Source organism: Melanostigma gelatinosum (genome assembly GCF_949748355.1).
Source record: "Melanostigma gelatinosum genome assembly, chromosome: 6".
Lineage (NCBI taxonomy): Eukaryota > Metazoa > Chordata > Actinopteri > Perciformes > Zoarcidae > Melanostigma > Melanostigma gelatinosum.
The window spans coordinates 10,230,366-10,256,298 of NC_136639.1; the positions used below are offsets into that span (position 1 = coordinate 10,230,366).

General features: G+C 41.8%; 2 protein-coding genes across 2 annotated transcripts; both read right to left on the reverse strand.

The window, feature by feature from the left end:
• Positions 1–2,232: 2,232 nt before the first annotated feature.
• Positions 2,233–9,148, reverse strand: LOC306779012 (dynein regulatory complex subunit 4-like; the record flags this gene model as incomplete). The annotated part of the gene is made up of 10 exons (XM_079270753.1): positions 2,233–2,367; positions 2,437–2,514; positions 3,063–3,227; positions 3,439–3,641; positions 3,730–3,784; positions 3,875–4,081; positions 4,225–4,422; positions 5,457–5,581; positions 8,308–8,427; positions 9,067–9,148. 10 exons carry the CDS (start codon positions 9,146–9,148, stop codon positions 2,233–2,235), a joined length of 1,368 nt encoding a protein of 455 aa, XP_079126879.1.
• Positions 9,149–11,498: 2,350 nt separating this feature from the next.
• On the reverse strand, positions 11,499–22,687 carry LOC306779013 (uncharacterized protein). Its single transcript, XM_079270754.1, has 13 exons — positions 22,268–22,687; positions 20,981–21,094; positions 20,739–20,901; positions 20,442–20,634; positions 19,820–19,942; positions 19,020–19,142; positions 17,502–17,624; positions 17,187–17,292; positions 16,697–16,767; positions 14,600–16,598; positions 14,295–14,453; positions 14,157–14,204; positions 11,499–12,227 (listed from the first exon to the last, which is right to left on the reverse strand). Exons 2-13 carry the CDS (start codon positions 21,084–21,086, stop codon positions 11,992–11,994), a joined length of 3,450 nt encoding a protein of 1,149 aa, XP_079126880.1. The 5' UTR covers positions 21,087–21,094; positions 22,268–22,687; the 3' UTR covers positions 11,499–11,991.
• Positions 22,688–25,933: the final 3,246 nt, after the last annotated feature.

The following is a 25,933-nucleotide window of genomic DNA, read 5'->3' on the forward strand; positions in this document are numbered from 1 at the left end:
GCGAGCTAGGCACTGCGCACTCTGAGGTAATTCGGCGGCCATAGAAAACAGGATGGCTCACACCCTCGGGCTCCAAGTAAACTGTATGAAAAGTGAGAGGAATATGATAAAAACAACTAAGCCATATTAGATTATCAATCCACCTGTCCAATTGTATTATGCCATGAATCGGGATGAATGGGGGGTGAATATGAATGCAGCTGTTGTGTGTGTGTGTCTGTGTGTGTGTGTCCAGGGAGCAGAAACCAGTCTCTGTTTTTTTTATGTTGGCTGTGTTGTGACATGTTGAATGTTACTTTATGCGCCTCTGGAGGATTTCTGAGCCCAGGTTTTTTGTAAAAAGCTGTCTGTGGATTGGAGCATGGATCAGCTTTGCACAGCTTACTGAACTTGCCTTTAACTTTTGGCTCTGGCATCATGGTCATATGAGAGGTGCAGCGCGTGGTTGCATCGCTTCCATCTCTCCAAGGCATCTTATCTGCTGGTCAGTGGACAAGGCTAATACATGGCATACAGGCGAGGGAGAATTAGGGCAGTATGTTCCAACACTGTGAGCCCCCACCATCTTAGTTTCTGTTAATCCACTGATAATGGCCTTCATCAACGCAAAAATACCAGAGAGGCAGTCACAAGGCAGGAGCATGCCTCCCAGTATCTCCTGTCTGATAGGGTGCACATGTGCGTGAAACAGAGATCCTTAAAACAGCTTTACAGTTGACCGGCACCGCCTCCCAAGAAAGATTCATGAAAATTGAGTTATCAGTTGATGTTTTGGTCTGCAGTCCTTCCTCTGGGCACACAAAAAACAATCTTGAGGAAGATACGATGGGGAGGACTGCACCAAAACTGCTCTTCTCACCCTTGGAGTCAGATGTGTGTGTGTGTGTCTGTTTGTGTACACGGCCATGACTGTTGACCTAAGGAACAGGCAGGGCTTTGATTCTGCCCTCAGTGGCTAGTGTCCAAGGAGCGGGGGCTGTCTGGACTGTCCGGTCAACTCCTCACACACAGGCCGTAATGTCAACACAAGGCTCAAGAAGACAGAGAATGTCACACTTCACACATAGTTGAAAGGAGTGATGCGTCTCATTATGCCACCTAGAGCTGATTTTGTCAGCTGGGGTTTGATGTGTGGAGGGGAAGGGCTCAGGGAGACGGCGTGGCCTGGTATGGGGCCTGCCGCTGCCACCTTTGAAGTCACTGTCGGGACAAGGTCTTTCATATTTGCAGAAAAGAGAGGAAAACTCAAGGGATGGCTGTGATTGGCACACTGTTTTGTTAGTGCAATAAATGGCTTGAGCTAATCACCATTTGCACCCGGCCTGTTCATCAACCCTCTTGCTGCCCCAGGAGTTTTAAAAACAGTGCTTTGCAGGCACTTTTTTGGCTCTTCAAGCAAGAAACTTCCTTTTATCTATTCTTACTCAAAAAGCCATTCAAACATCTTACATAAATTATGCTCTTAGCATTAGAATCAAAGGCGAGCAACATCTCTCCTCATGCTGTCAGTGAACCTTTTGATGGACAGATATATTGAGGCTTGCTTTATGGAAAGCATATGCCTATTGTAATTCCAAACGGAACTTGCATCCCTCGGTTACAGTGAGAATGAGCTCCTAAACAGCATCGCAGTTTTCCTTCATTTATTTCATGTCAGAACAATTCTCGCAAAAATCCTCTGCTTGGTATATCAATTACTAGACTACTACAATTATTTGCTACATTAGATGTGATATTTTTGCCTGTAATTATTTGTACTCTTCAAAGTGTACATTTCCCTCTGGATACCCTTGAAGTTAAGCTTATCAGGACAAAAGTCTCTATTATATATATATATTATGTGCACAGTAAAGTAACATGAACTAGAGCTGTGCCTCCTTCTTCTCCACAGTTTTGGTCAGAGCTGCCAACTTCCTCTCCAGCAGCAGCTGCTTCAGTCCGCTCTTCTGCTGGATGTCCAGGATGACCCCCTGTTTCTGTTTCTGGGGACTGTTTCTTTCTTCGAAAGTAGTTGCCAAAAATGACAAAAGTCTTTCAGACTAAATAAAAACTATCTGCATAGATACCACTAGCGGTATGTCAGAATTCCTTTTATTCTATTTATCTATTTATTCGTAATATGGTTGAACTGCAAACCATTCATGTCAAACCCGACACAGTAAAATAACAGGATTCAGATCAGTGTTATTCAATTATTTATTAGTTATTCAATTATTTGCTACATTAGATGAACTAGAGCTGTGCCTCCTTCTTCTCCACAGTTTTGGTCAGAGCTGCCAACTTCCTCTCCAGCAGCAGCTGCTTCAGTCCGCTCTTCTGCTGGATGTCCGGAATGACCCCCTGTTTCTGTTTCTGCAACAGCTGAACCTGACGAAAGCAATAATATGAATCCCCGCCGAGCTGAATAACGGTGAAACGTGCAATGTAATAGTTTACCTTCGCGAACGCCTGCAGCAGGATCTCGTGCTCCATCGACAGGTCCCTCAGCTCCTTTTTAAGGACCTTCATTCGAGCCTGTCGGACACATTATCAGCAATTTAAAGGGAACATTTGTATGATTTTAGGGGTATTATGTTCTAAAGCAGCGGTTCCCAAACGTTTTAGGCCGCGCACCCCCTTCTACATCCCGACCGGGTTCACGCACCCCCAATCCCCCACACCTTAAAAAAAGAAAAGAAGCAACAGAGCCTATTTATAGCGCATAGAAATCGGACCAATGAGAGAACAGTTTGCTCGCGCGTGGCGTTTGTTTACAATATTTAGTCCGCTGTTAAATGTTGCAGTGTGAACACAAACCAAACAAAGGGGCAACTGCAACATTGTATCATATTAATCCCTGAATCAGAACAAAGCAAACAAACTGACGAAAGTGTGAATCCCTGTTCTAAAGAAATGTAACAATGTGAAAGATGGACAAATGTATTAAAATAGACTTGTATGTAGTTTCTTTTTGCCTTTAAGCTCGGGTAGTAATGATCACGAATGCACTATTTGTAACTCAGGTAAGATAGTGATGTTCCAGATGTATTGGTGCTTTTTGAACGGTTGTGCAGTGAACGCACCACGATCTTGGTCTCGTCCTGCTTGTAGTCGTGCTGTTTTTGTAACTCGGGAAGCTTCTGCTGGGCTTCCTGCAGAGCCTCGCTCAGACGTTTCTTCTCCTGCTCCGCCGCTGAAAGCTTTTTGTCCAGCTGCATCTGCAGCTTCGTCTCCTTCGCAAGTTCATCCTAACAAACGACAGACGAACACATGAAACAAGTCACCTAAACAGAACTATATGCAAGTTTTCAGAACATCTTCACGACATGTAAACGTTAGTTTATGAGTCTTGATTAGTAACTAAACAAATTCTCTGATGAATGTGATACAATTCCAGTCGTGGTCTCTGTGTTTTTGCTCCTCTGTTCAGTTTGCTTTTCTTTCTGTAGCATCTCGTACCTTCAGCTTGTTCTGGACCAGCAGTTTATTTTGCACAGCAGAGTAGTTATCGTCAGCATGTCTGATCGCTCTGTCGTGCTCCTTTATCAGAGTCTTAACGCGGCTTTTAATTCTGTTCTCGGTGCCGGCGACCTCGGCCTGCCGCTTTTTAGCCTCCGCTTCGGTCATCGACTGCATTTTCTCGTGATATTTCATCACCATGTCTATTTGAAAAGCAACAGGAGGGAAAATGTTAATTCCAGGTTCTGACGGGAGTTTCTGAATTAAACTCAAGAGATTGGGTATATTCACCTAGGATTATTTTATCACGGTTCTTTGCCAGCTCCATTAACTCCACCTGGTGCTTCTGTGGAGAATCACAAGGCGACAGGTCTGCGGTGAAGAGAATACTAGAGACAAATGCAAGAACTAAAATGTAAAAATGAAGCCAGCTCACCAGCTTCAGCTTCTTGTTGCTGTTTTCGTTGTGGAGTTTCTTCTCCCTGAAGTCAGCCTGCAGGTCGTGCAGGTCCCTCTGAAGCCCGAGCTCCGACTGTGTGTGCTGGTTCTGGACCAGCATGGTCGAAGCGACGGCGTCCACCTTCAGCCCGGAGATGGTGCCGTGGTGTTCAGACAGGACGTGCCTCAGCTTCTGCTTGTACACCTGGACACCAGCCATCAAAAGGAGGTGATTAGAGGTCAGATTCAACATACTCTATTCAATCGGTTCGATCATGTCGTGATATTTATTTTACAGAAAGTGTGTGTGTGTGTGCGTGTGTGCGCGTGTGTGTGTGAGCAGCCCACAGTAATCTCCACTCGGTGGCGCTCCTCTGCCTCCTCTCTCTCCACTTGTCTGCTCCTCAGCTGGGCCTTCTGCTCCTCCAGCCTCCTCTTGGAGATTTCCCAGAAGGCCTGGATCTTGTCCCTCTCCAGCTGGAAGTTGCTCCTCTCCTCCAGCTCTCTGTCCAGCTCCTCTCGGAGGCGGACGATGTGCTCCTCCAGCTGGAAGGTCGCAGAAGACATTTGTGACAGTTAATAACTTTACGTACACTGTGCTGATAACGCTTACATACTTTTACTTAGGTAAGGTTTGGAATGCAGGAGTACACAGTGTGGTATTAGTACTTTGACTTAGGGCTGGGCGATATGGCCTAAAAAAAAAATCTCCGATTTTTTTACAAAAAATCCGATTCACGATTTAAATCGATTTTTTTCCCCCAAAATTTTTTGCAGATGACAGAAGCTGTTGAAAACAATTTTTTCTTTTATTTTGTGATGATTTTCCCAAGTAGGTTGATAAAAATAAAGTGCAAACAAAACCTGAACATTGTAGAAAGGTGCCTGTAGTATACAAAAAGTATTTGGTCACTCTTTTGTTTGCCTGAATCATTTAAATATAAAATTAAATTAAACATAACATTAAATGGCATTAAATAGTAGCCTTCCATTGTAAACAACTGTGCAAATGTAACTTTTTACAGTAAGCTTTTCTAACTGAATACACTGATACAAACACAGCATGAAATAAAATGTATATGACCCTTTAACATTCACATTTTCAAAAGTGCAACATCTGATCTAACATCAACATAACATATTTTGCACAGTAAATAAGTGCATGTAAACAAAATCAAGTGCATTCACAACATAACCAACAGTATTAAACAGTAGTGCATGTTTTTTCTAAATATTTTTTGCCAGGAAGACAAGCCTGTCTACTACCTCTGGCTTCAGGCATGCACGGTGGCATGTAACAATGCCCCCCCCCACACACTGAAAAGCCTCTCAGAGGGGGCACTTGTAGCTGGCACAGAGAGGTATTTCTTTGCTAAAGTACTTAGCCTTGGAAAGTTAAGTTGGTGACGCTTCCACCAGTCAAGTGGATCGGTGTCTGGGTCAACCTGCTGGACCACAGGTCAGTTGTTGCGGAGTAGAATGACATCCCCTCCAGCTCCGCAGAGATCCTTTGGCGTGTACTATTGTACAGCCGAGGCAAGGCAACGTCAGAAAAATGTTTACGGCTTGGTAGCACGTACCTGGGGTCCAAAGCTTTGAGACGGTGAATAAACCCCGGCTTTTCCACGGTGTATATGGGCACCATATCTTTTGCGATATACATCGCGACTGCATCCGTGATGGCTTTCCACCGGGCACTCTTCTTCTCATGCGGAGTACAGTTGGTGAATGTCTCCAAAATGCTGGGTTGTTTTTGTGAGGTGGCGGCGGCAGCAGTGAAGCTGCTGGCCGCCATTGTTTTAGTTTGTAAACAATGCGCGCGCACTCTACTACGGGAAAAAGGGGTGGGGGCGATTTTCTCGATTTTCAATAAAACACATCGCCTTAAAGCACACATTCGAATTAATCGATTAAATCGATTTATCGCCCAGCCCTACTTTGACTGAAGGATCTGAATACTTCCTCGTCACTGATTACAGCTGACTCTCGGGACCTGTAAGTGACCGTCACTGGACCACAAAGTCACCATTTCGTGAGCGTCTTTTCATTGGTATATCAACGGCTGAACAGTTTTGAACGCTGTTGTTTTAAAGAAATTGTTAAACTGAGATAAATGTCTCTTACTTAAGTTAAAGGTTCTGAAAACTTCTTCCACCACTGGGGGCATACATACACACACACACACACACACACACACACACACACACACACACACACACACACACACACACACACACACACACGGTTAGCCCTCCAGCTAGCGTTAGCTACTTAAACAGTTTCATAGCCTTGTGATGCTAATGTTAGCGGTGTTAGCGTCGCCCTAGAGCTCTGACCTGAACCTCATCCGTTGAAAGGCCGTCCACCACCGACTTCCCCATCATGGCCTTTTTGCTTTTAGTCTTGGGTGGCTGGAGAGAAAAACACATCACCATGTAGCTACACGATTTAAAAAAAACCCTTTCAGTTAACGTTAACTGAAAGGTACGTTCAGCTGACGTTAACGTTAGCTGAACCTAGCTTAGCTTAGCTGGTCTCCATGAGAAGCTGGCATCTGGCTGAAGCTGCCACGTGTTAACTGTTCACGACACATAACGATGATATGAAAATAATTTACTCACCATCGTCAAATATCGTAACACGTTCTCAAATGTTGGGAGCAAAAATAAAGAGTAGTTAACGGTCCTCGACTAAAGAGCTAACAGGACGTGCTGTCATGGCAACCTCTAAGCTGCGCGCTTGGGCAATCGCGCAATCTATGCAGCGCATAAAATAAAATTCAACATAAACGTATTAATTAATATCTAATATTAGTCCTAATCTTATCTAATCAATTAAACCAATAATAATAATAATAATAATAATTTTGTTTTCTGTACTATTTTGCAACGTAACTCAGTGAGTGACAGGTGTCCAGCCAATGATACGATTCGGTTCACTTACGCTACGCAGCCAATCATAGCATTGACACTATTGCCCTGCCCATTCGCGCCGTGCAGGTTAGCTAGCTAACAACAGTGCGGCGGAGTTACGAGACGCAAATGCTAACCCCTTATCATGGCGAAACGAACGGGCAGCGACACATCCACTCACCAAGCCATTGGAAAAAAGAAATGTGGTTCTTTTAAGATGGAATGGCTGTCGGAGTATGTTCAAATAGAAGAACAAGCGGTGAAACTGGGTGAGATTTTTTCTTTTTCGAGTGAGAAGGGTCTACTCTGCAAAACATGCAGCGAAGCAGACGAAGCCATCAACCTGGACAAAGTGTACAACCATTGGAGAAGTGAGAAGGACAGACGTGAAAAATAAGGTAAAATTTAAGTCAGATTTGTGCATATTCTAGTGACATTTATTAAGATTTTTTACTTATGGATATTAATCATTAAATTATGTTACTACTAGATAATTTATGGGTAGTATAAATGATAATAAAAAACTGAGTAATTACATATTTTACAGAGTTACAGGAATTTACACTGTATCACAAGCTACAGCACACGTCATTGTGCAAAATGTGAATGTTTTAATGTGAACAAAATGTTATGTCTGAAAGGTGTATATGTATCATTTCTTCCAGAACAGGACCCTCACACAGGCCACAACAGGACCTCACACAGGCCAAAGCAAGACTCTTCCCATGGCCAAGCAGGACTCTCACATAAAACATACTACACATCTCATGAACAACAAGATTTTTGTCTTTTTCCTTTAAAGTTTGTCAAATCACTTATATTAAAAGTAAACTAGTGAAAATTGCTGCTGTAATTTGATTATTTTAATAAGCCATGTAACTTGCTATGATCCAAGGTTTTGAACAGGTGTGATACTGGTGTGTGGCCACAGCGTGCACATCTGATGTTGCTCACAGTGGTCCTCAGTGTGCTCAGGGAGCTTGTGTGTATGCCCAGACACATGAAAAATTAGAGGGAACATTGATGGCAACGTATCTTTTGTTGTTGCTTGTCATAGATACAGATGGATAGACAGACACACAGACAATGTAAATTCTTAGATATATATTTATATTGTACATATTACAATGTTTGTTTTTAAATGATCTCATTTGCTGTGGATTTCTAAAAGTGAACTTCCTGTTCCAGGGAATAACGTTCTCATGGTGCATTTTTTTCTTCATTGCTCATTTTATTCCAGAGAATATTATAACAACACATCTCCTACCTAGACTTTTAATTCGGCAACAAAACAGTTGTTTCAATAAAATATATTATTTACAATCTGCAGTATGTCAACTGTTTATTGGCTCAGGTGGTTCTATGACTTGTTTGTGTTGGTTAGCTGGCTGATCTTTGACAAATCCCCAAACGACACGCTGGCTGAGCCTCTCTTTGCTGGTTTGGCCTGAGAAAGACAAAAAATATATGTAAACGATTAAACCAGTTGTTATACATACAGTAAAGAGAAGCAGCGTACCGAAACCAGCGAAACCAAAACTGAACACCCGTCTCACCTGAGACTCATGAGGCTTCCAGCCAATCATGTAGAGGATCTCGAAGGTGGCCGGGATCGACCCGTCCTCGTTACCGTACATCTCTAAAACATTTTCAAACAAACAGACAATTATAAGGAAGCAACACTTTTGATAGAGCTAGGCTAGTAGTTCCCCCTGCTTCCAGTCTTCGTGCTAAGCTAATCTTTGTACTGGTTAGAGGCTAACCAGAACTGCATCGCTAAATTGATAAGTGACCATTCCGCATCAAAATCAGAACCATTTTCTGCCAAAGTATGTTGCACATACAAGGAATTTGACCTGGTGGATGGTGCATAACAAACAATAGTTACATTGCAAAATACAAGACATGATTTAAAAATAGAAACAATGAAAGTTACAATAAAGTATAAAAATATGGAAAATAAACAAATAAGAGTATATTAAAACAAGTATATTATTAAAGTGTCAAGTGCACGATGAGTACTTTTACTTTCAGTACGTAAATGTTCATATATTTGTAAGTTTTTAAAATGCAGCACTATTATAGGAGTATTGTTAGACTGTGGTATTATTACCTTTACTTAAAGAAAAGACCTGTGTACTTCTACCACCACAGAAAACAGGTATCGTGTGACCCAGCAAAGAAAGAAAACAAGGTGCCGAAGCCTTCCAAACCTTCGGATCTCACACTGTTCTGAACTGTGAAGTTAACGGGGAAGTGCAGCAGCCGATCCACTCACCTTTATAAATGGCTGCTGCTGCTAATATGGCGTCTCTGTGCAGCAGCGATCTCCTGTTCCAGGCACAGTTACTCTCACCCATGCCTACAGAATATGGAAGTAAAAATGTTGTCAGACTTGGTTTGAAAGGCCTGAAAACCATAAATTCATAGTGAATCACCAGATTTCAAATGAACACATTTTAATATAATGAAATAAATACAACACCACACTTTTCTGATCTCAAACAATGTCAAGAAAAAGACATTGTACGCTGCTCAAAAGGTACAGAAACTGCACTGGTGGAACATTCTAAGAGCGCTTTAATGCTACTTGGAGCTTCATTTCAGCATAAAGCTTTGATATCCAGCTGGATTCAGACTCTGCGGGAGTTTCGGGCCTTACAGTCGACCACTTTAAGTACTTTTGTACTTAAGTACAATAGATATCAGATACTTTAAGACTTTTACTCAAGTAGTATTCTAATATGTGACTTTTTACTTTTACTGGAGTAGTTTTCCAGTAAGGTATCTTTACTTTTACTCAAGTATGGCTTTTGAGTACTTTATACACCACTGACTATAGCCTACGAGTCTTGTTTTCATAATTACTGAGCAGCTATCAGTTAAGGTCAGTTTCAGAGCATTCCTGTTCCAGTAATAGCCTACCATCATCTTTGAAAGTAATAGTTTTACATTTTGGGAAATTGGCTTATTAGCTTTCTTCCCAAAAGTACGATGACGAGATTGATACCACTCTCACAATTGTTTTTCAATGTAAATTTGGAACTAGCAGCCAGTTAGCTCAACACGGAGCAAACAGCTAGCCTCTACCTTCTCACACAGCCAGGCTAGAGATGAGCTAATGCTAAAGCTCACTAATGATTTATGTTTAATCTTGTTTGTTTAACACGTGATAAAAGTGAGTAAAAGCAACAATTTGTGATTTCCACAGGGGTAATGTGCAGGATGATTTCTTAGCCGTGTACCTTCTGCCAGAGCCAGGCTAGCTGTTTCCCCCCTGCCTTCATGATAAGCTAAGCTAACTGTCCCCTGGCTGTTGTGTCATGGATGGACAGACACAAGAGTGGAATCAGTGTTCTCATCTTGAAAAGAAAGCACATTTGCCAACAACTATTCCTTGAGGAGTAGTTTTTTCGGACATATTAGTCAGTCATACCTGTGAATGTCTATCACCCTCTCGCCTGCTACACGGTTCTCTTCGAATAACTTTTAGCTCTTTATTTGGGCATAATGCTGCACATAAATGGTGAGATTAAAGGCCTATGTGTTCCTCTTCCTGCCTTTATTTTGATCAAACAAGTAAGTTCATCGTATGTAGACTTTATAAATGTTTACCAGGAAGAGCATCCATATATATGCTTTGTACTCAGGATGAAAAAAAGCGTGATCCTTCCTCTATATTGTAAATGAGAGAAAGAAGACTCAGTGGTGTTGACTACACCTCAAACCGCCATGGAAGGTCATTGTCAGGGCCTCTCTTTGTAATAAACACAAGGTTTCTTTCATAAACAAGGCAGAGAGAAAGAGAGAAGAGAGGGCGTTGTGAGTGAGTGAGTGTGTGTGTGTGTGTGTCTGCTTGATAGGGGGGCAAATAGACTCTGTTCTTATCTTTGTTCAAATAGTGCGGAAAAGGAAAGTCAGGAAACCCACAAAAGGGAGAAAGGAGAGTGGAAACAAAGCCAGTTACAAGATAATGACAAGGTCAAGTGTGAGCTCAATGGCTCACTTCAGTCGGAGAGAGATAAGGCCCAACCTGCTGACAAGGTGTGTGCAGCAGAGGGGAATGGGAGGTCACACACACACACACACACACACACACACACACACACACACACACACACACACACACACACACACATACTGGTGGATATGTAATAGGCGGACTTTTTCGCCATACAGGCCCGGTTGTGGTTTGGATGGACTACCCTTTCCTGAGGTCCCACAGCTTTGGCAGTTCGGTTAAAACACTTCAAAAAATCTGAAAAAAATTCAGCTCACTTTAGATTTCAGATACAACCAAAACAACTTCAATACACAGCAACCTAATTCTATTGTGGTATAGGCAGACATTTCTATTTTTGACAAAAGTGTGACTTATGAGGACCAAAAAAACACTGTTGGGTCTTTAAAGGGACAATAAGCCCGCCCTCCTCATTAACATAAATACACACACCTGACAGGACACAGCATTACTGGAACAGTTAATTTAATATCAAAACTAATCTTAATAGATGACCAAATTGGAGGCATGCAAGTTGGCCACCTCCAGAGTGAGACAGTATGTGTATAGATAGATCTATCTATCTATCTAGAGAGAATCAGCGAGTGCCTGAACCTGGCTTCAATATCTGGCTTTCATTTAACATGAAAAAAAACAAGAGGTGGGGCGCTTTATCATTCAGTCAAGTTTATTAAGTTCAAACTCAGGCCACAGACTTAATTTTTTTGTAAACAACTCTTGACAAACCGAAGAGAACAAGAGAGAGCGACAGAGACAGAGAGAGAGAGACAGCGACAGAGAGAGAAAGAGAGACAGCGACAGAGAGAGAAAAAGAGACAGCGACAGAGAGAGAAAAAGAGAGAGAGACACAGACAGAGAGAGAGACACAGACAGAGAGAGACACAGACAGAGAGAGAGAGAGCGAGCGAGACAGAGCGAGAGAGAGCGAGAGCGAGACAGAGAGACAGAGAGAGAGCGAGCGAGAGAGACAGAGAGAGCGAGAGAGACAGAGAGAGCGACAGAGACACAGAGAGCGAGGGAGAGAGACAGAGCGAGAGAGAAAGAAAGAGAGAGAGACAGAGAAAGCGACAGAGACAGAGAGCGAGAAAGAAAGAGAGCGAGAAAGAAAGAGAGAACGAGAGAGAACACATGAACATTAACTTTCCTGCCAAAAAAAACAAAATAACAAAAAAGGATATTTGTTTACAGCTTCTGTGACTGTCTTTTTTCAGCTGTTCCCCGATTCCGAACGAAGTCTCTGACATTTTGCACAGTTCTTTGTTCCAAGACTGGTCCTTCCACCAACTTGCAGTGACTGCATTCGTTCTTGGAGGCCAGGTGACCTTTACGAATGTGATTTTTGAAGTGCCGCATTACTGCTGCAACCTCAGCCTTGGACCACGCTTTCTTTGTCCCTCTTCTGGACCCAGCATCTTTTCCTGGAAGATATACAAAGTAGACAAGACGATCACACAAACAGAAAACAAAATGTATTGGCAAAATGAAGCAATCAAGTACGGACACTTAGGAATATGTTAAGCAGTAAAACTTACAACAAATTACTGTGATAACATCTTTAACATTTTAAAGTGGCTGAACCTTTTTATATTTCAATAGATAACTCATTACAGTGCATGAGGGAAACCATTTCTGTTGTTTTGGTTCTGTACTCTAACACACTAGATTGGAAATTAAAGAAAAAAAACAATGTTGAGTTAAAAGTCTCAGTGAAGCGTATTTACCTTCTATACTGTGACGCAATCTCCAATGAAACAGAATATTTGAGCTGTGTACAGTAACAAGTGGGATCAAATTCTTCACATTTGATTGGACAGCTAAAGAGTGGGCAGGCTTAGAGTTTAGCATGATATGGAGCTACAGAGGACTGTTGGCTTTACACACCTCACCAGTTGGTAGAGAGATGGAAGGGAAACCTTGCAGATTTTGAAACAGCACAGTATCACTACACCGTAGCCAGTACATGCAGATGACCGGTACCTAGAGCTCTCTGCTGAGCCACTGACAACGCAGACCGGCGGAAGTACATTTTCTTCCCACCGATATTCAAATGCACATCTCTTGTTGTCTGTCTCCACATTGTTACCAAGATCAACAAAAAGGTGATATCACTGGTGTGGCTACTTCGTGGCTCAAAGTTTTGTTTGATCGGATACATTTTGAAGACTTCAAACATTTGAAACTGTTTTGCTGAGAAAAGAAAGGGACTTTATGGGGATTTTGATGAAAGTTACCTGGATATTGATATTGTTTTACATATATTTGGCATAGAACAAGAAATAAATGAACAATCAACACTGGAACTTTAATTAAGATCCAATTCACAGTTTAAAAAATTATTGAATTAACATCCACATTGGATTAACAGTGGGAATTGGGCCTGAAAGTTCAATATTGACCTTGAAAATATTAGTCATAATCTTCAGACTATGGTCTGCTCTGGAAAAAGGCAAGCTGTGTTGATTTAGTGTCGGTGCTAGCACAGAGGGGAAAAGCAATGCCACTTCATCCAGCAAAATAAGTGCCAGCATTTCTGGTACTAATAGCTATTTACTACAACGTTTTGTACCTAACGGTTTGTGTCTGTCCTGAGACTGCAGATCGAAAGCAGCGGAATTTGGTAAAATGCATCGGTCTCCTTGGATGAGATTAATGTGTTTTGTACATGAATGATAATGGTTTGTTGCCGTGATAACTTCCTTCTCAAAATCCTTCCATAAAGTATTATTAGCCATTGTGAATGTTATGGCTTCTGATAAACCTTAAAACTATTATTAAAACCCGCTGAAAGCTATTTCCAAGAGTCGAGACAAAACAATAAAAAGTGAGTCAGTCGGTTACTGTATAAATATGTATGGACTACAACATATTTTAAATAGGATTAGTCAAGCCTGCAATTTTCTTACCAGACCAGGAGTCTCTGGTCACAGTGAAAATCAGGGTGAAACATTTAAATGGGTCCAATGAGTGTAGTAGACTCATTCGTATGTGTGCCTGAAACGGGTAGAATGAAATTCACTACGGTCATGTTATGTTTTAGTTTATAAATAATGATACATTTTTTAACAGATCTGGTATTAGTTATATTTACCACAATCTTCAATCCCATCTTCAATGAATTAAGGGATATAGATAGATAGAGATATATATATTCATACCACTTTTTAAAATATTTATTTTGCATTTTTCTTGAAAGTGAACTTTAGCGTGAACTACTTGGGCGCTCCTCACTCTTTTTAAATCATATGTCTTCTCATTTTGCCTTTTCTTTCTTCTATACCTTGCATCAATGCCTTTTTGTGTCTAATGTAACTACTTTAAAAGGTGCTCTACCATCAAACTTGGCTTACCTTCAGAGAGAGGGGCGGTCTCAGTTACTGTGGACGACACTGTTCCTGCTAAACACACAATTTCACAATACTTTAGTTTCAAATTGAATTTAAAGAACATTTGGTGAACAGCGACAAGTATAAAGTGAGGGAACCTACCTGAATCTTCAAAGTCATGGACCTGCTCTGTGATTGTAGAGTCAGATGTAGCATCTACAGGCTCGCTAGTTCCAAACTCTGATGCTCTGCCTGCTGTGCCACAGTTATCGGATTCGCTCCCACTGTCCTCGTCTTCAGTGCCGCTGAATGCAATTTCATCTGGAAAATAGTATTAGTAGTTCTCGCATGAAAAGCTGCACATAAAAACAAATCAAAGTTGGAAATATTTTTGCTTATTATATGGCAGCATATATAAAATTTAAAACAGTATCAGGTGTGTTGTAAGTGTTAATTTCTTTACAAACCGTCCACTTCAAGCTCATCCAGTGATTTTCCCTGCATGCTGGAAAGATTCCCTTTCTCCATCGATAAAAGCAGTTTGGAAATCTTGGCCAGTTGTGTTGTGGGAACTGATAATCTGTAGAAATCCCGGTGAACACGGATGTCGTGACCCATGAAATCTGCAACCTGATCAAGTTCATTGTTTTTCAAATTAAGGACTTGTGAGAGTGTGGCGACGTGTTTCCTGAGCTGTGTCGACCTGAGGTACTCGGGGTGCTTTGCTCCACACTCGCTTGCATAAACACGCAAACAGTCCTGTCCCCTGTAGTGGCTCATCGAGTTGGGTATCGCAAACAGGAAGACATTTGTGGCACAAACACCACAATCTGTTCTTTTACTGGTAAGGAGTGACAGAGCATCCATCATGCTTGGTGTGAGCAGAACTGCAACCTTTCTGCCCCTTTTTCCCATGATTTCGATTCGGCTGAAATAGTTGCACAGTCTCTGTTCAGTCTTCGACAACCCCATGGCAACATCTTCATGAAGCTTTGTATCGTCTCTTTCATGGAAACTTTTGAGGCGCATTTTTGAAACCTCCCCAGCACGTCTTCGATTGAACACAATGATTTGTGTAAGTGTACTCTTTGCAAGTTGAGCATAGTTCTGAGTACTGGTCTTCTCCTTCAAGTTGCAAAAGGCAGTTTCTGCAGACTTCTCGAGGTGCCGATGAAGGCTCTGAACATCTTCAGTGAAGGGTAATGTTGATGGCTTGTTATATTTTGCGTCACTCAGTGTGTTCAGGGCACTGTGAGACACCATCTCAGACCACTTGGTGGTGTACAGCTTCTTGAACATGTCAGTGGACTTGATCAGTTCTTCATCTTCTGCCATGAGGCCCCTACAATGAACAATGTCACCGATTTTCTGAAGTGCATGTCCCAATTTCAGCGCGAGGCTTGGTCTTGCGTATGAGTGTTTTTCTTCATCAAAACCTGAAACTTTCTTTACAGCTTGCACAACCCTCTGGAAGTTAGCAGGTTTAACAGCCTCCTCTAGGTTATGTACAGAGAAGTCTTCGCGCAGACATAGCAACAAACGCCCCACTTCACGGAGCTTTTGTCGTATGTACTCATACTTGGTAGGATCTTGTCCATGTTTGTTATAGAGTGACTGAGCTAAATTAATAATGGTGAGGTCATTTCGCACAACTGAGGCAACCGCATCCTGTTTCATGACACTAAGGATCCTCCACACTCCACTTGAGATCTGCTGACAGAGTGCAGATTCTTGAGCTTCAGCCAAAGCCAGTACTTTGGTTCTCCCAGGTTCTTCATCTTTGTTTTCTGGCTTAAAGGGACATCTGCGGGCATGTCTCCAAAGTTCCTTACGAATGTACATGCCTTGACAGTACATACAGTGAATAAACTTTCCAGCCAGTGCTTTAGCCTTTGGTTTTCTTTTCACTTTCAGTGGTCCTGTTCCATCTTGTAAAACTTTAGTGTTGTGTCTAAAATTTCCCTTATTCCTCATCTTTTCTACTAATATCTTGCGATCTTTTGAGTGCTCAGGGAGGGAAAATGCTTTTACAATTTCAGCATGTGTCTTGTGTGTTTTCAAATGGCGGGAAATTTTGCTTTGTGGCTTACCACAAACATAACAGTAATTCTTTTTGGTCATAGTCAGATGTGGTACTTGTTGTTCGTGAAGCGCAACTTCACACTTTTCCTTTGTTGAGTCTTTGGTAGGATTCAATGAATCAGATGTTTCAGCAGCATTGGCAACCATGTGATCTTCAAGAGGTGGGAAACCTTTTACTGAAGTGGACACAACTGGGACGCTCGTGTCTGACCCATAAGATGTTCCAACATCAGGTAGTACTGGTTTTACTTGAATCTGTTCGGCTTTCAACTGACTAGGCATAATGGGGATGCTTGCATCTGAATCATCATCTTCTGTTTCTGAGTCTGGTATGTATTCCTCATCGGACATGCACTTATCATCATCTGATATTTGATCCAGAAACTGGTAAGAAAACAAAGGATTTCACATGATGATGGACAGCTACAGACAGTTAAGAGTTCAGCAAACCATATGTGCTCTGTTTTCTGTGTCCAACTCACCTGTGATGAGTATTGGAAGTTATCATTTTTAATTCTTCTGAGGCAGGATTTATGCCAGACTCCTGAACAACCTGTAAGACATTTTGAATATACAGTACAAAGTTTCAATACCACATGTTTATTCAAAAAGTCTCCCTTTTAAAGAGATAATTGATGCCCATGTTTGCACTTGTAAGTGTAATAACAGGTGCATTGGAGAAAAACCTCTAGCATTAAAACATAACAAATCTTGTCAGTGCCAATGAAGCAAAATAAAACACCTTTAAGTAATCTGAATGATATCCCACACTCTTAACTACTTCAACTTCATCATAACACATGTTTACACATCCTACAATTTTGAGAACTAGTTGATATATTAGCCTATGTTGTGAACCAAGGATTATTTGTCATCAGTGTTTCATTGTTGAATGGTTTGTACATTAGAACAGCAAATATACCGACCCAATACCCTAAGACAAACTCTGTACCAATTCAATAAATATCTCACCTCTGCATTCATAGCCAATCCACTTGTAGGAGGATACAGGTCCCACACAATGAACACACTTGTCCAAGGAGGATATTGTTGCGCACACCAGGCGATGATTTTGACACTGTTAAAATTAAGTATAATTTATTTCTGACAGTTTTACATTGACATCTACTAAGTTGACTACATTTTCCAATTGACCTTCTGAATCAGAATTTTCTTTTAGGAACTGTAATTGTTCCATATACACCATATGAGGCAACTGCACTTACACACACTAATGAAACATGATTTCATGTTTTTCATAAATAATGTAATTAAACTTAAGTTTACCTTTTCAACCCTGTGGAGGGGATCAAGTTGTGGACATGTTTGAGTCAGGCCATCCTCAGAGGTCTCAATCTTGTCAGTCGCTTCACTCTCAGCAGTCTCAATCAGCTCACTCTCAGTTATCATCTGTAGCAGGCAAAAAAGGAGGACAATGAACAGAGAGAAACTGTAATGTACCATTACAGACACTATTTGGAGTTTTAATGAGAGAAACAATCCTACTGTTGCTAAAACTATGTTATGGACACCAAACATTTCCAGAGGCATTTCCTTATCAAGACCCTGAAAAAAAGGTCTTATCATATCTATATTTATTGAAGACTGGGTGCTTCTTGTGTAACATTATGTGGAAGTTATGACTGTTTTTGCCTTCATAGTTCTTATATTAGCTGTGATTGATTAGTTAAACAGATATACATATCACATGCAGGTTGTGCAAATATTCTTAAAAAACAAAGTGCTTGACACACACACAAACAATACTGACTTACACTTGGACAAGCATTTAATGAGATGGCTGTCCCAATAAAACATACGACAGTCAGGCAGCTGCATACACACACAACCATCATATTGGTATATTTAGACAATATCTCATGTCCTCATATACCACCCGTCTCTATAAACCATGAGAGGAGACTACACACACACACACACACTAATGAAACATGATTTCATGTTTTTTCATAAATAATGTAATCAAACTTAAGTTTACCTTTTCAACCCTGTGGAGGGGATCAAGTTGTGGACATGTTTGAGTCAGGCCATCCTCGGAGGTCTCAATCTTGTCAGTCGCTTCACTCTCAGCAGTCTCAATCAGCTCACTCTCAGTTATCATCTGTAGCAGGCAAAAAAGGAGGACAATGAACAGAGAGAAACTGTAATGTACCATTACAGACACTATTTGGTGTTCAAAACATAGTTTTAGCAACAGTAGGATTGTTTCTCTCATTAAAACCCCAAACATTGTCAGAGGCATTCCCTTATCAAGACCCTGCAAAAAAGGTATATCTATATTTGTTGAAGACTGGGTGCTTCTTGTGTAACATTATGTGGAAGTTATGACTGTTTTTGCCTTCATAGTTCTTATATTAGCTGTGATTGATTAGTTAAACAGACATACATATTACATGCAGGTTGTGCAAATATTCTTAAAAAACAAAGTGCTTGACACACACACAAACAATACTGACTTACACTTGGACAAGCATTTAATGAGATGGCTGTCCCAATAAAACATACGACAGTCAGGCAGCTGCACACACACACAACCATCATATTGGTATATTTAGACAATATCTCATGTCCTCATATACCACCCGTCTCTATAAACCATGAGAGGAGACTACACACACACACACACACACACACCCACCCAACATATTGGTATATTTAGACAATATCTCATGTCCTCATATACCACCCGTCTCTATAAACCATGAGAGGAGACTACACACACACACACTAATGAAACATGATTTCATGTTTTTTCATAAATAATGTAATTAAACTTAAGTTTACCTTTTCAACCCTGTGGAGGGGATCAAGTTGTGGACATGTTTGAGTCAGGCCATCCTCAGAGGTCTCAATCTTGTCAGTCGCTTCACTCTCAGCAGTCTCAATCAGCTCACTCTCAGTTATCATCTGTAGCAGGCAAAAAAGGAGGACAATGAACAGAGAGAAACTGTAATGTACCATTACAGACACTATTTGGAGTTTTAATGAGAGAAACAATCCTACTGTTGCTAAAACTATGTTATGGACACCAAACATTTCCAGAGGCATTTCCTTATCAAGACCCTGAAAAAAAGGTCTTATCATATCTATATTTGTTGAAGACTGGGTGCTTCTTGTGTAACATTATGTGGAAGTTATGACTGTTTTTGCCTTCATAGTTCTTATATTAGCTGTGATTGATTAGTTAAACAGATATACATATCACATGCAGGTTGTGCAAATATTCTTAAAAAACAAAGTGCTTGACACACACACAAACAATACTGACTTACACTTGGACAAGCATTTAATGAGATGGCTGTCCCAATAAAACATACGACAGTCAGGCAGCTGCATACACACACAACCATCATATTGGTATATTTAGACAATATCTCATGTCCTCATATACCACCCGTCTCTATAAACCATGAGAGGAGACTACACACACACACCCAACATATTGGTATATTTAGACAATATCTCATGTCCTCATATACCACCCGTCTCTATAAACCATGAGAGGAGACTACACACACACACACACACTAATGAAACATGATTTCATGTTTTTTCATAAATAATGTAATTAAACTTAAGTTTACCTTTTCAACCCTGTGGAGGGGATCAAGTTGTGGACATGTTTGAGTCAGGCCATCCTCAGAGGTCTCAATCTTGTCAGTCGCTTCACTCTCAGCAGTCTCAATCAGCTCACTCTCAGTTATCATCTGTAGCAGGCAAAAAAGGAGGACAATGAACAGAGAGAAACTGTAATGTACCATTACAGACACTATTTGGAGTTTTAATGAGAGAAACAATCCTACTGTTGCTAAAACTATGTTTTGGCCACCAAACATTTCCAGAGGCATTCCCTTATCAAGACCCTGAAAAAAAGGTCTTATCATATCTATATTTATTGAAGACTGGGTGCTTCTTGTGTAACATTATGTGAAAGTTATGACTGTTTTTGCCTTCATAGTTCTTATATGGGAAAAGTATAGATAAACTAAAGCAAGACAAGCTAACAAATGCTACAGAGAAGTGGATACAAACTGCAGGTTAGTGTTGTGGAAGATGTCGGTCTGAGGAATGTTCTCAAGGTGCGTTCGCGTCACGTTTGGTGTGAACGCAGCTTTAGGATCGCAACGAATGACGTCACGTATGAGCCTCAAGACGCACAGTCACAAGAAGAATGCACGAGTTGTGTTAAAGTAAAATTTGGACTACCTTGCATCTCCACGGCCAGTCTGAGTCACCATAATTATAGGTGATCTCCTCTCCTTGACTGATGTCTCGTGCTGCAAACAAACACAGATGGGGCTTCCCTTTGATGGTTACGTACTTCATCTTGCCATTAGGGTTTCGATTATCGTCGTTTACAAGCCTTCCAAGCGACCCATCCTCTTTTGCTGCATCAACACTACAAAAATACAAGTGAATATTAGTTTCACAACAGTAAATATATAAAATAAAGGCAATGTGTCATTTAATTTTGATTGGACTAAGCATTGACATAATACGCACCACCATAGTTTGCCATTAAAATGGAACTCAAACATGAAAACCTTAAGGCTGTTGTGGTAGATTCTCTGTCTCCGCTCACATTCTTGCTTGCTTATCAGTTCACCTCTATATTCTAAGAGAAATTCTCCCTTTTCAAATGGAGTACAGGTGAAGATGCCGCGACCTATTTCATACACAGAAAAATATCCGTCAAGTTTATTCATACTTAAATCATGATTACAAAATCAGAACATTCAACTTACCTTTGAAGGCATTGATGTATTTGACATCAAGTCCCACTTTGTCCGCTCCAGTGTCAGTGTAGAATTTTGCATCATCCTTTGGATTTATACGTCTTCGCCGTTGCATATTTTTTGCTGAAATTACCAAAGAAGATGGTTGTCAGGATTATCATCTTTATTTGTAGAACATGCATGTTCAGAAAACATTGTATAGCCATTTAAACCAGTAATATACTGGGATAAAGGTGAGGAAGGCCAGCAGCGTGCTGGGGTGTCCACTGGATACTGTGGAGGTGGTGGGAGACAGGAGGATGATGGCGAAGCTCTCATCCCTGATGAGCCACGCCTCCCACCCCATGCAGGACACTCTCGCAGCTCTGCACAGCTCCTTCAGTCTCCCCGCTGCTGTCAGGCTGCACAACAAACTGCTCTCGGTGGACCACTAACACACTGAACACGAACACTGAACACGAACACTTTAATTCATTCACCTGGTGCAATATCTTATCTAATCCGTGCAATATCCAATATGTTTAAGTATTTACCTGATCCGTCTGTATATTCTGTATATACTGGTATATTTAATACTCTTCTTTACCGTCTTATTTTATTACTGTTTTACTGTTTAGTTTATTATATTAATTGATTTGTATCTTTTATTTTATTTACTTGTGAGCAATGCTGCTGTAATCCTGTAATTTCCCCACTGAGGGACGAATAAAGGATTATTTTATCTTAAAAAATATGAAGAAAATGCATAACTGCTCCATTCATATTTGTAATTGACACTGCTTCACTTTTTAAGAATATCATTAGACCATCTAAGATTAACTGTCCTCTCTGCAGGCACAGAGTAAACGCACTATCGCACTATTATCATATTGGATAACCCGGACCACCCTCTCCACCAGCTCCTGCAGGGACAGCGGAGCACTTTCTCCAACAGACTCATGCAGCTCCGCTGCCACAAGGACAGATTCAGAAAAACATTCATGCCCTCTGCCATTAGACTTTATAATAAAACACTCGCTCGCTAGCTCGCTAACACGCTAGTTTGCGCTCGTTCGCTAGCTCGTGCGTTGTCATTGTTAAGGCCAGTGTTGAGCCACATCGTGTGTCAGCTAATGTTCGCTACATCGTCTGTCAGCTAATGTTAGCTTGTTCGCTAATGCTAGCTAGCACACCACATGACTCAACTGCCCTTAAAAATCACAAAGCATGCCATCATATCTCACCTCACACTGTCTCATCTCCTCCAGTCTCACCTGTTGCGAGCTCCGTTTTATACATACAAATAAAAATGCTTACCTGGTGGTGGTGTCTAATCCTCCATGAGTCCATGCGTCTCTTCCATGCCTGTCTGTGATTAAAGGGCTCCTTGGACTTGATGTCCGTAACGTTACATCGCTCCGACGTCCCTCCCTCGCGGGAAAACCAGGACGTGACGTCCCTACGTCACTCCGACGTACCTCGACGTAAAACCAGCCCGCGAAATTTAACTTGTGTATCAAAATGTGTATGAAACTGCACCAGCATGGTCAAGCCGATAGCAGGCGCTGTTCTATACACAGGGATACACAGAAATCAGGTCAACTGGTAAAGGTGGACTTAAGAGAATGTATGTTATTTAGACACTTATAAGGCGTTTACACTCTTTGTTTTATGAGGATCAGAAATCAGGGCTGCTGGTAAAAAAGGACTTTCCACGAAAAAGAGATTGTATGTTATTTAGACACTTATAACGGAGTTTACACTCTTTGTTTTATGAGGACCTCAGCATGGTCCGCATATACCAACTAAGTTCTCATAATGCTGGTGTGTAATCAGGTGAACAGTCCAGCCATAACATATCCACAGACACACACACACACACACACACACACACACACACACACACACACACACACACACACACACACACACACACACAGTCTCTAACTTTATTTGAGTGCCTGTCTATGAGAACACCAGCTCTCCACCACCACCTGCAGGACAAATTAGCAAACACAGCGAATACTGATTCGTGCACAATGAGTGACAGCATTTTTGGCTCAGATGACAGCGAAGCAGAACGCCCCCCCCCCCCCCCCCCCCCACCACCCAACAAAAAAACTCTGATCCTCCTCTTTGCAGTTTATCATAAGTCAGACTGGCCTGTAAATGAGTTCTTATGGATGCTACAGAGATAGACAGTTTAATTGTATCATCACTGCCTTGCCTACATCATGCCCTGCTGTCTGGAGTCCAGTGTTGTATAATGACAGCAGTGTGGGAAGCTTTCAAAACTCACCAACCAAACACAATCCCGGCTTGAAGGGCACGCTGCCAATGCATTCATCAACCATTTCCTGGAGCAATTCCAACAACAACCAACCATTTGACTGGAAGAATTCTTGTCTCGCTTTGATGTTTAAGTTTCTTCTGTTCCTGAGAGGCACGTCACTGACTGAGTTAAATTAAAAAAGGCACATAGCTCCCATCTGACGTTGAGCATGACATTAAGTATGATTTTCAACGACAACAAATAAAGTGCGAAAGGGCTACATGCTTGTAACTTACTTTCACAGGGCATAAAGGATAGGCTTAGTTGACGGCTATCTCTGATGTGTCACTCATCTCCAGGAGAGAACAGAAGGAGCACACAAGATAAAACGTCTTTTGGTGGACCAGCAAAGCAAGAGAGGTTAACGAGAGATGGAGAGATATGCTTCAATAGATATCTGATATCTGACAACTGATCCAGACACTGACCCTAATCCTGATCTGGAATTCTGATCTCATGCTTGGATAAAGGGATAAAAATCCTTTGGGGGGTTTCAGCCGAAAAAAGAAGGCCTTGGACTGATACTCAAAGGTGGGCTGGGTCAGTGGGACGTCAGGCAACACTTTGACTGCACCAAGCCTTGAAGATGCGAGGGCCCTCCTAAAACACAGCCAGGCGCAGGGTGAGCACTGAGAGAAAGCACCAGGAGAGTGGCATTGAAGTGAGCTAGAGGGAGCAGGCTGGCTGTGCTGTTGTGACTGATAAAGCAGCGAGTCAGGTATTGTGGCGGGTGATGTGCCTTGTTGCTGGGGAGGTATGAGCCGAGAGTGGCGGGGTGTTATGGAGGTATATTTGATTTATTTGTATCCATCTAACCCTGCCCTAATCATAACTTCCACTAGGAAGCCACGTCTGACTGCGTAATAGGGAGAAGGAGAGGCGGTGGTGGAGAGGGGGGAAATGTTAAAGTGTAGGCAAAATAGGCTCTGTTGCTTTTTTTTTAAAGGTGTGGTAGATTGGGTGTGCGTGAACCCGGTCGGGATGTAGAAGGGGGTGCGTGGCCTAAAAAGTTTGGGAACCGCTGGTCTAGGGGACTAGAGGAAGAATTAAATCCACTTTATAATTTTAGCGGATATTGCCATCTAGTGGTGACACCAACTTATTTGATTAATCACAATTTCTACAGGTCCATGTTACTTTAGCAGGTAGTGTAGGACTCCAGATAACTCTCTTGGCTTTATATTATGGAAATGCTCCAAAGCCAACATGAACGAGATGACAGCTTGCTTCCAGGGGGAGGCAGTCTTAGGTCAGAGATGGAGGCTTGCCCAAACACACACGCACGCACGCACGCGCACACACACACACACACACACACACACACACAAAATCTCCGGCAAAGCCACTACTCTGTTTGCGGAGGATTAATCGACCATAGCTGGCCCTGATGGAGGGGGAGCCGAGCGTAGAGAACATGGCTGGCCCCCACTCTATCAATCAGACAACTCTTCTTCTACCCAAACCAAATTGACCTGCCGATGCACTGGCCACGTCCAAGCTCTGTGTGCAAATAAATCACATTGAATCAGAGGTAGGTACCTGTCAGCTCCACTGAATGCACCATCCCTCCCTCTGCTCTCCCCGGATGGAAAGATGTGTCTGACTGCGTGCCTTACTACCTCACACACGGCAAGTTGACTGAACTGCACATGCAGACAATAATGGAAAAAGCTTTTTTAAAGATGTTTTTAAAATGATTGGATGAATCAGTTGTCATGTGCACATTTATTTTGATGCAGACAAAGGATAAATGAGTTTGTTTTATTGTAGAATGCATTCTTTAATCCCTTCGGATCATCCATTGGCCCAACCGCAGCTGTAAAGCCATCAGCAGCAAAAACTATCTTCACCAAAGAGGTTAAGGTTAAGTGTGAAGTGTCAAGTGCAGGTGTTGTAATCAAACTGTAACCTCCACTCCTTGAATGAAAATAATTGTACTGAGATTTGTGTGGCTGGCATTGGCGCAGCGTTGTCGATATGTCCTTGCATCAGTGCTGACAAGACACATTCCCTGACACTCCATGTACTTCATGAACATGGTGATTTGGAGTCTAATTCTCATTAGAAATCCAACCACAACATTGTTGCATGCCTCCCCTCATCCTTCAGCTGTCCCTTTATTCCCCCGGTTGTAGCTCCAGGAGGCTTCACAACATGATCAATGGTGTGAGGGGAGGTAATGTGAGGAAGGCCGGCCTCTAAAACTCAGTTCTGCTCATCTCCTCTCATCCTCCGGTTCACCTACACAGCCAGGCTGACAGATGACACAGTGTGCGGTCCAGGCTGCATCTCTGTTCCTGGGTCATCCATTGCTCCCGGAGTGATAAGTGGGTCTGTACCGGTGTGGCTCATCCTGCTGCATACACAGTCAATCACAGTGCGGAGCCACAGTACAACAGCAGCCTGTGGAGGACAGCAGAGCAATAACAAAACTCGAGATGACATCACCTGAAGTGACAAAATAATTTGCTACTGTCGGTCCAATAAAGGACCGGTTGTGCTACTTTTAATTGTGCCACAATAACTGTTAATGAACCACAGCTGGTTTGTAGTTCTGATTGTCAGCTTGTTCAGCGACAAGTTCTGAGGATGTCGAGCCGTTATGAATACATACTGGAACACAAGTTTCCACTTTTGAGACGGTACTTGTG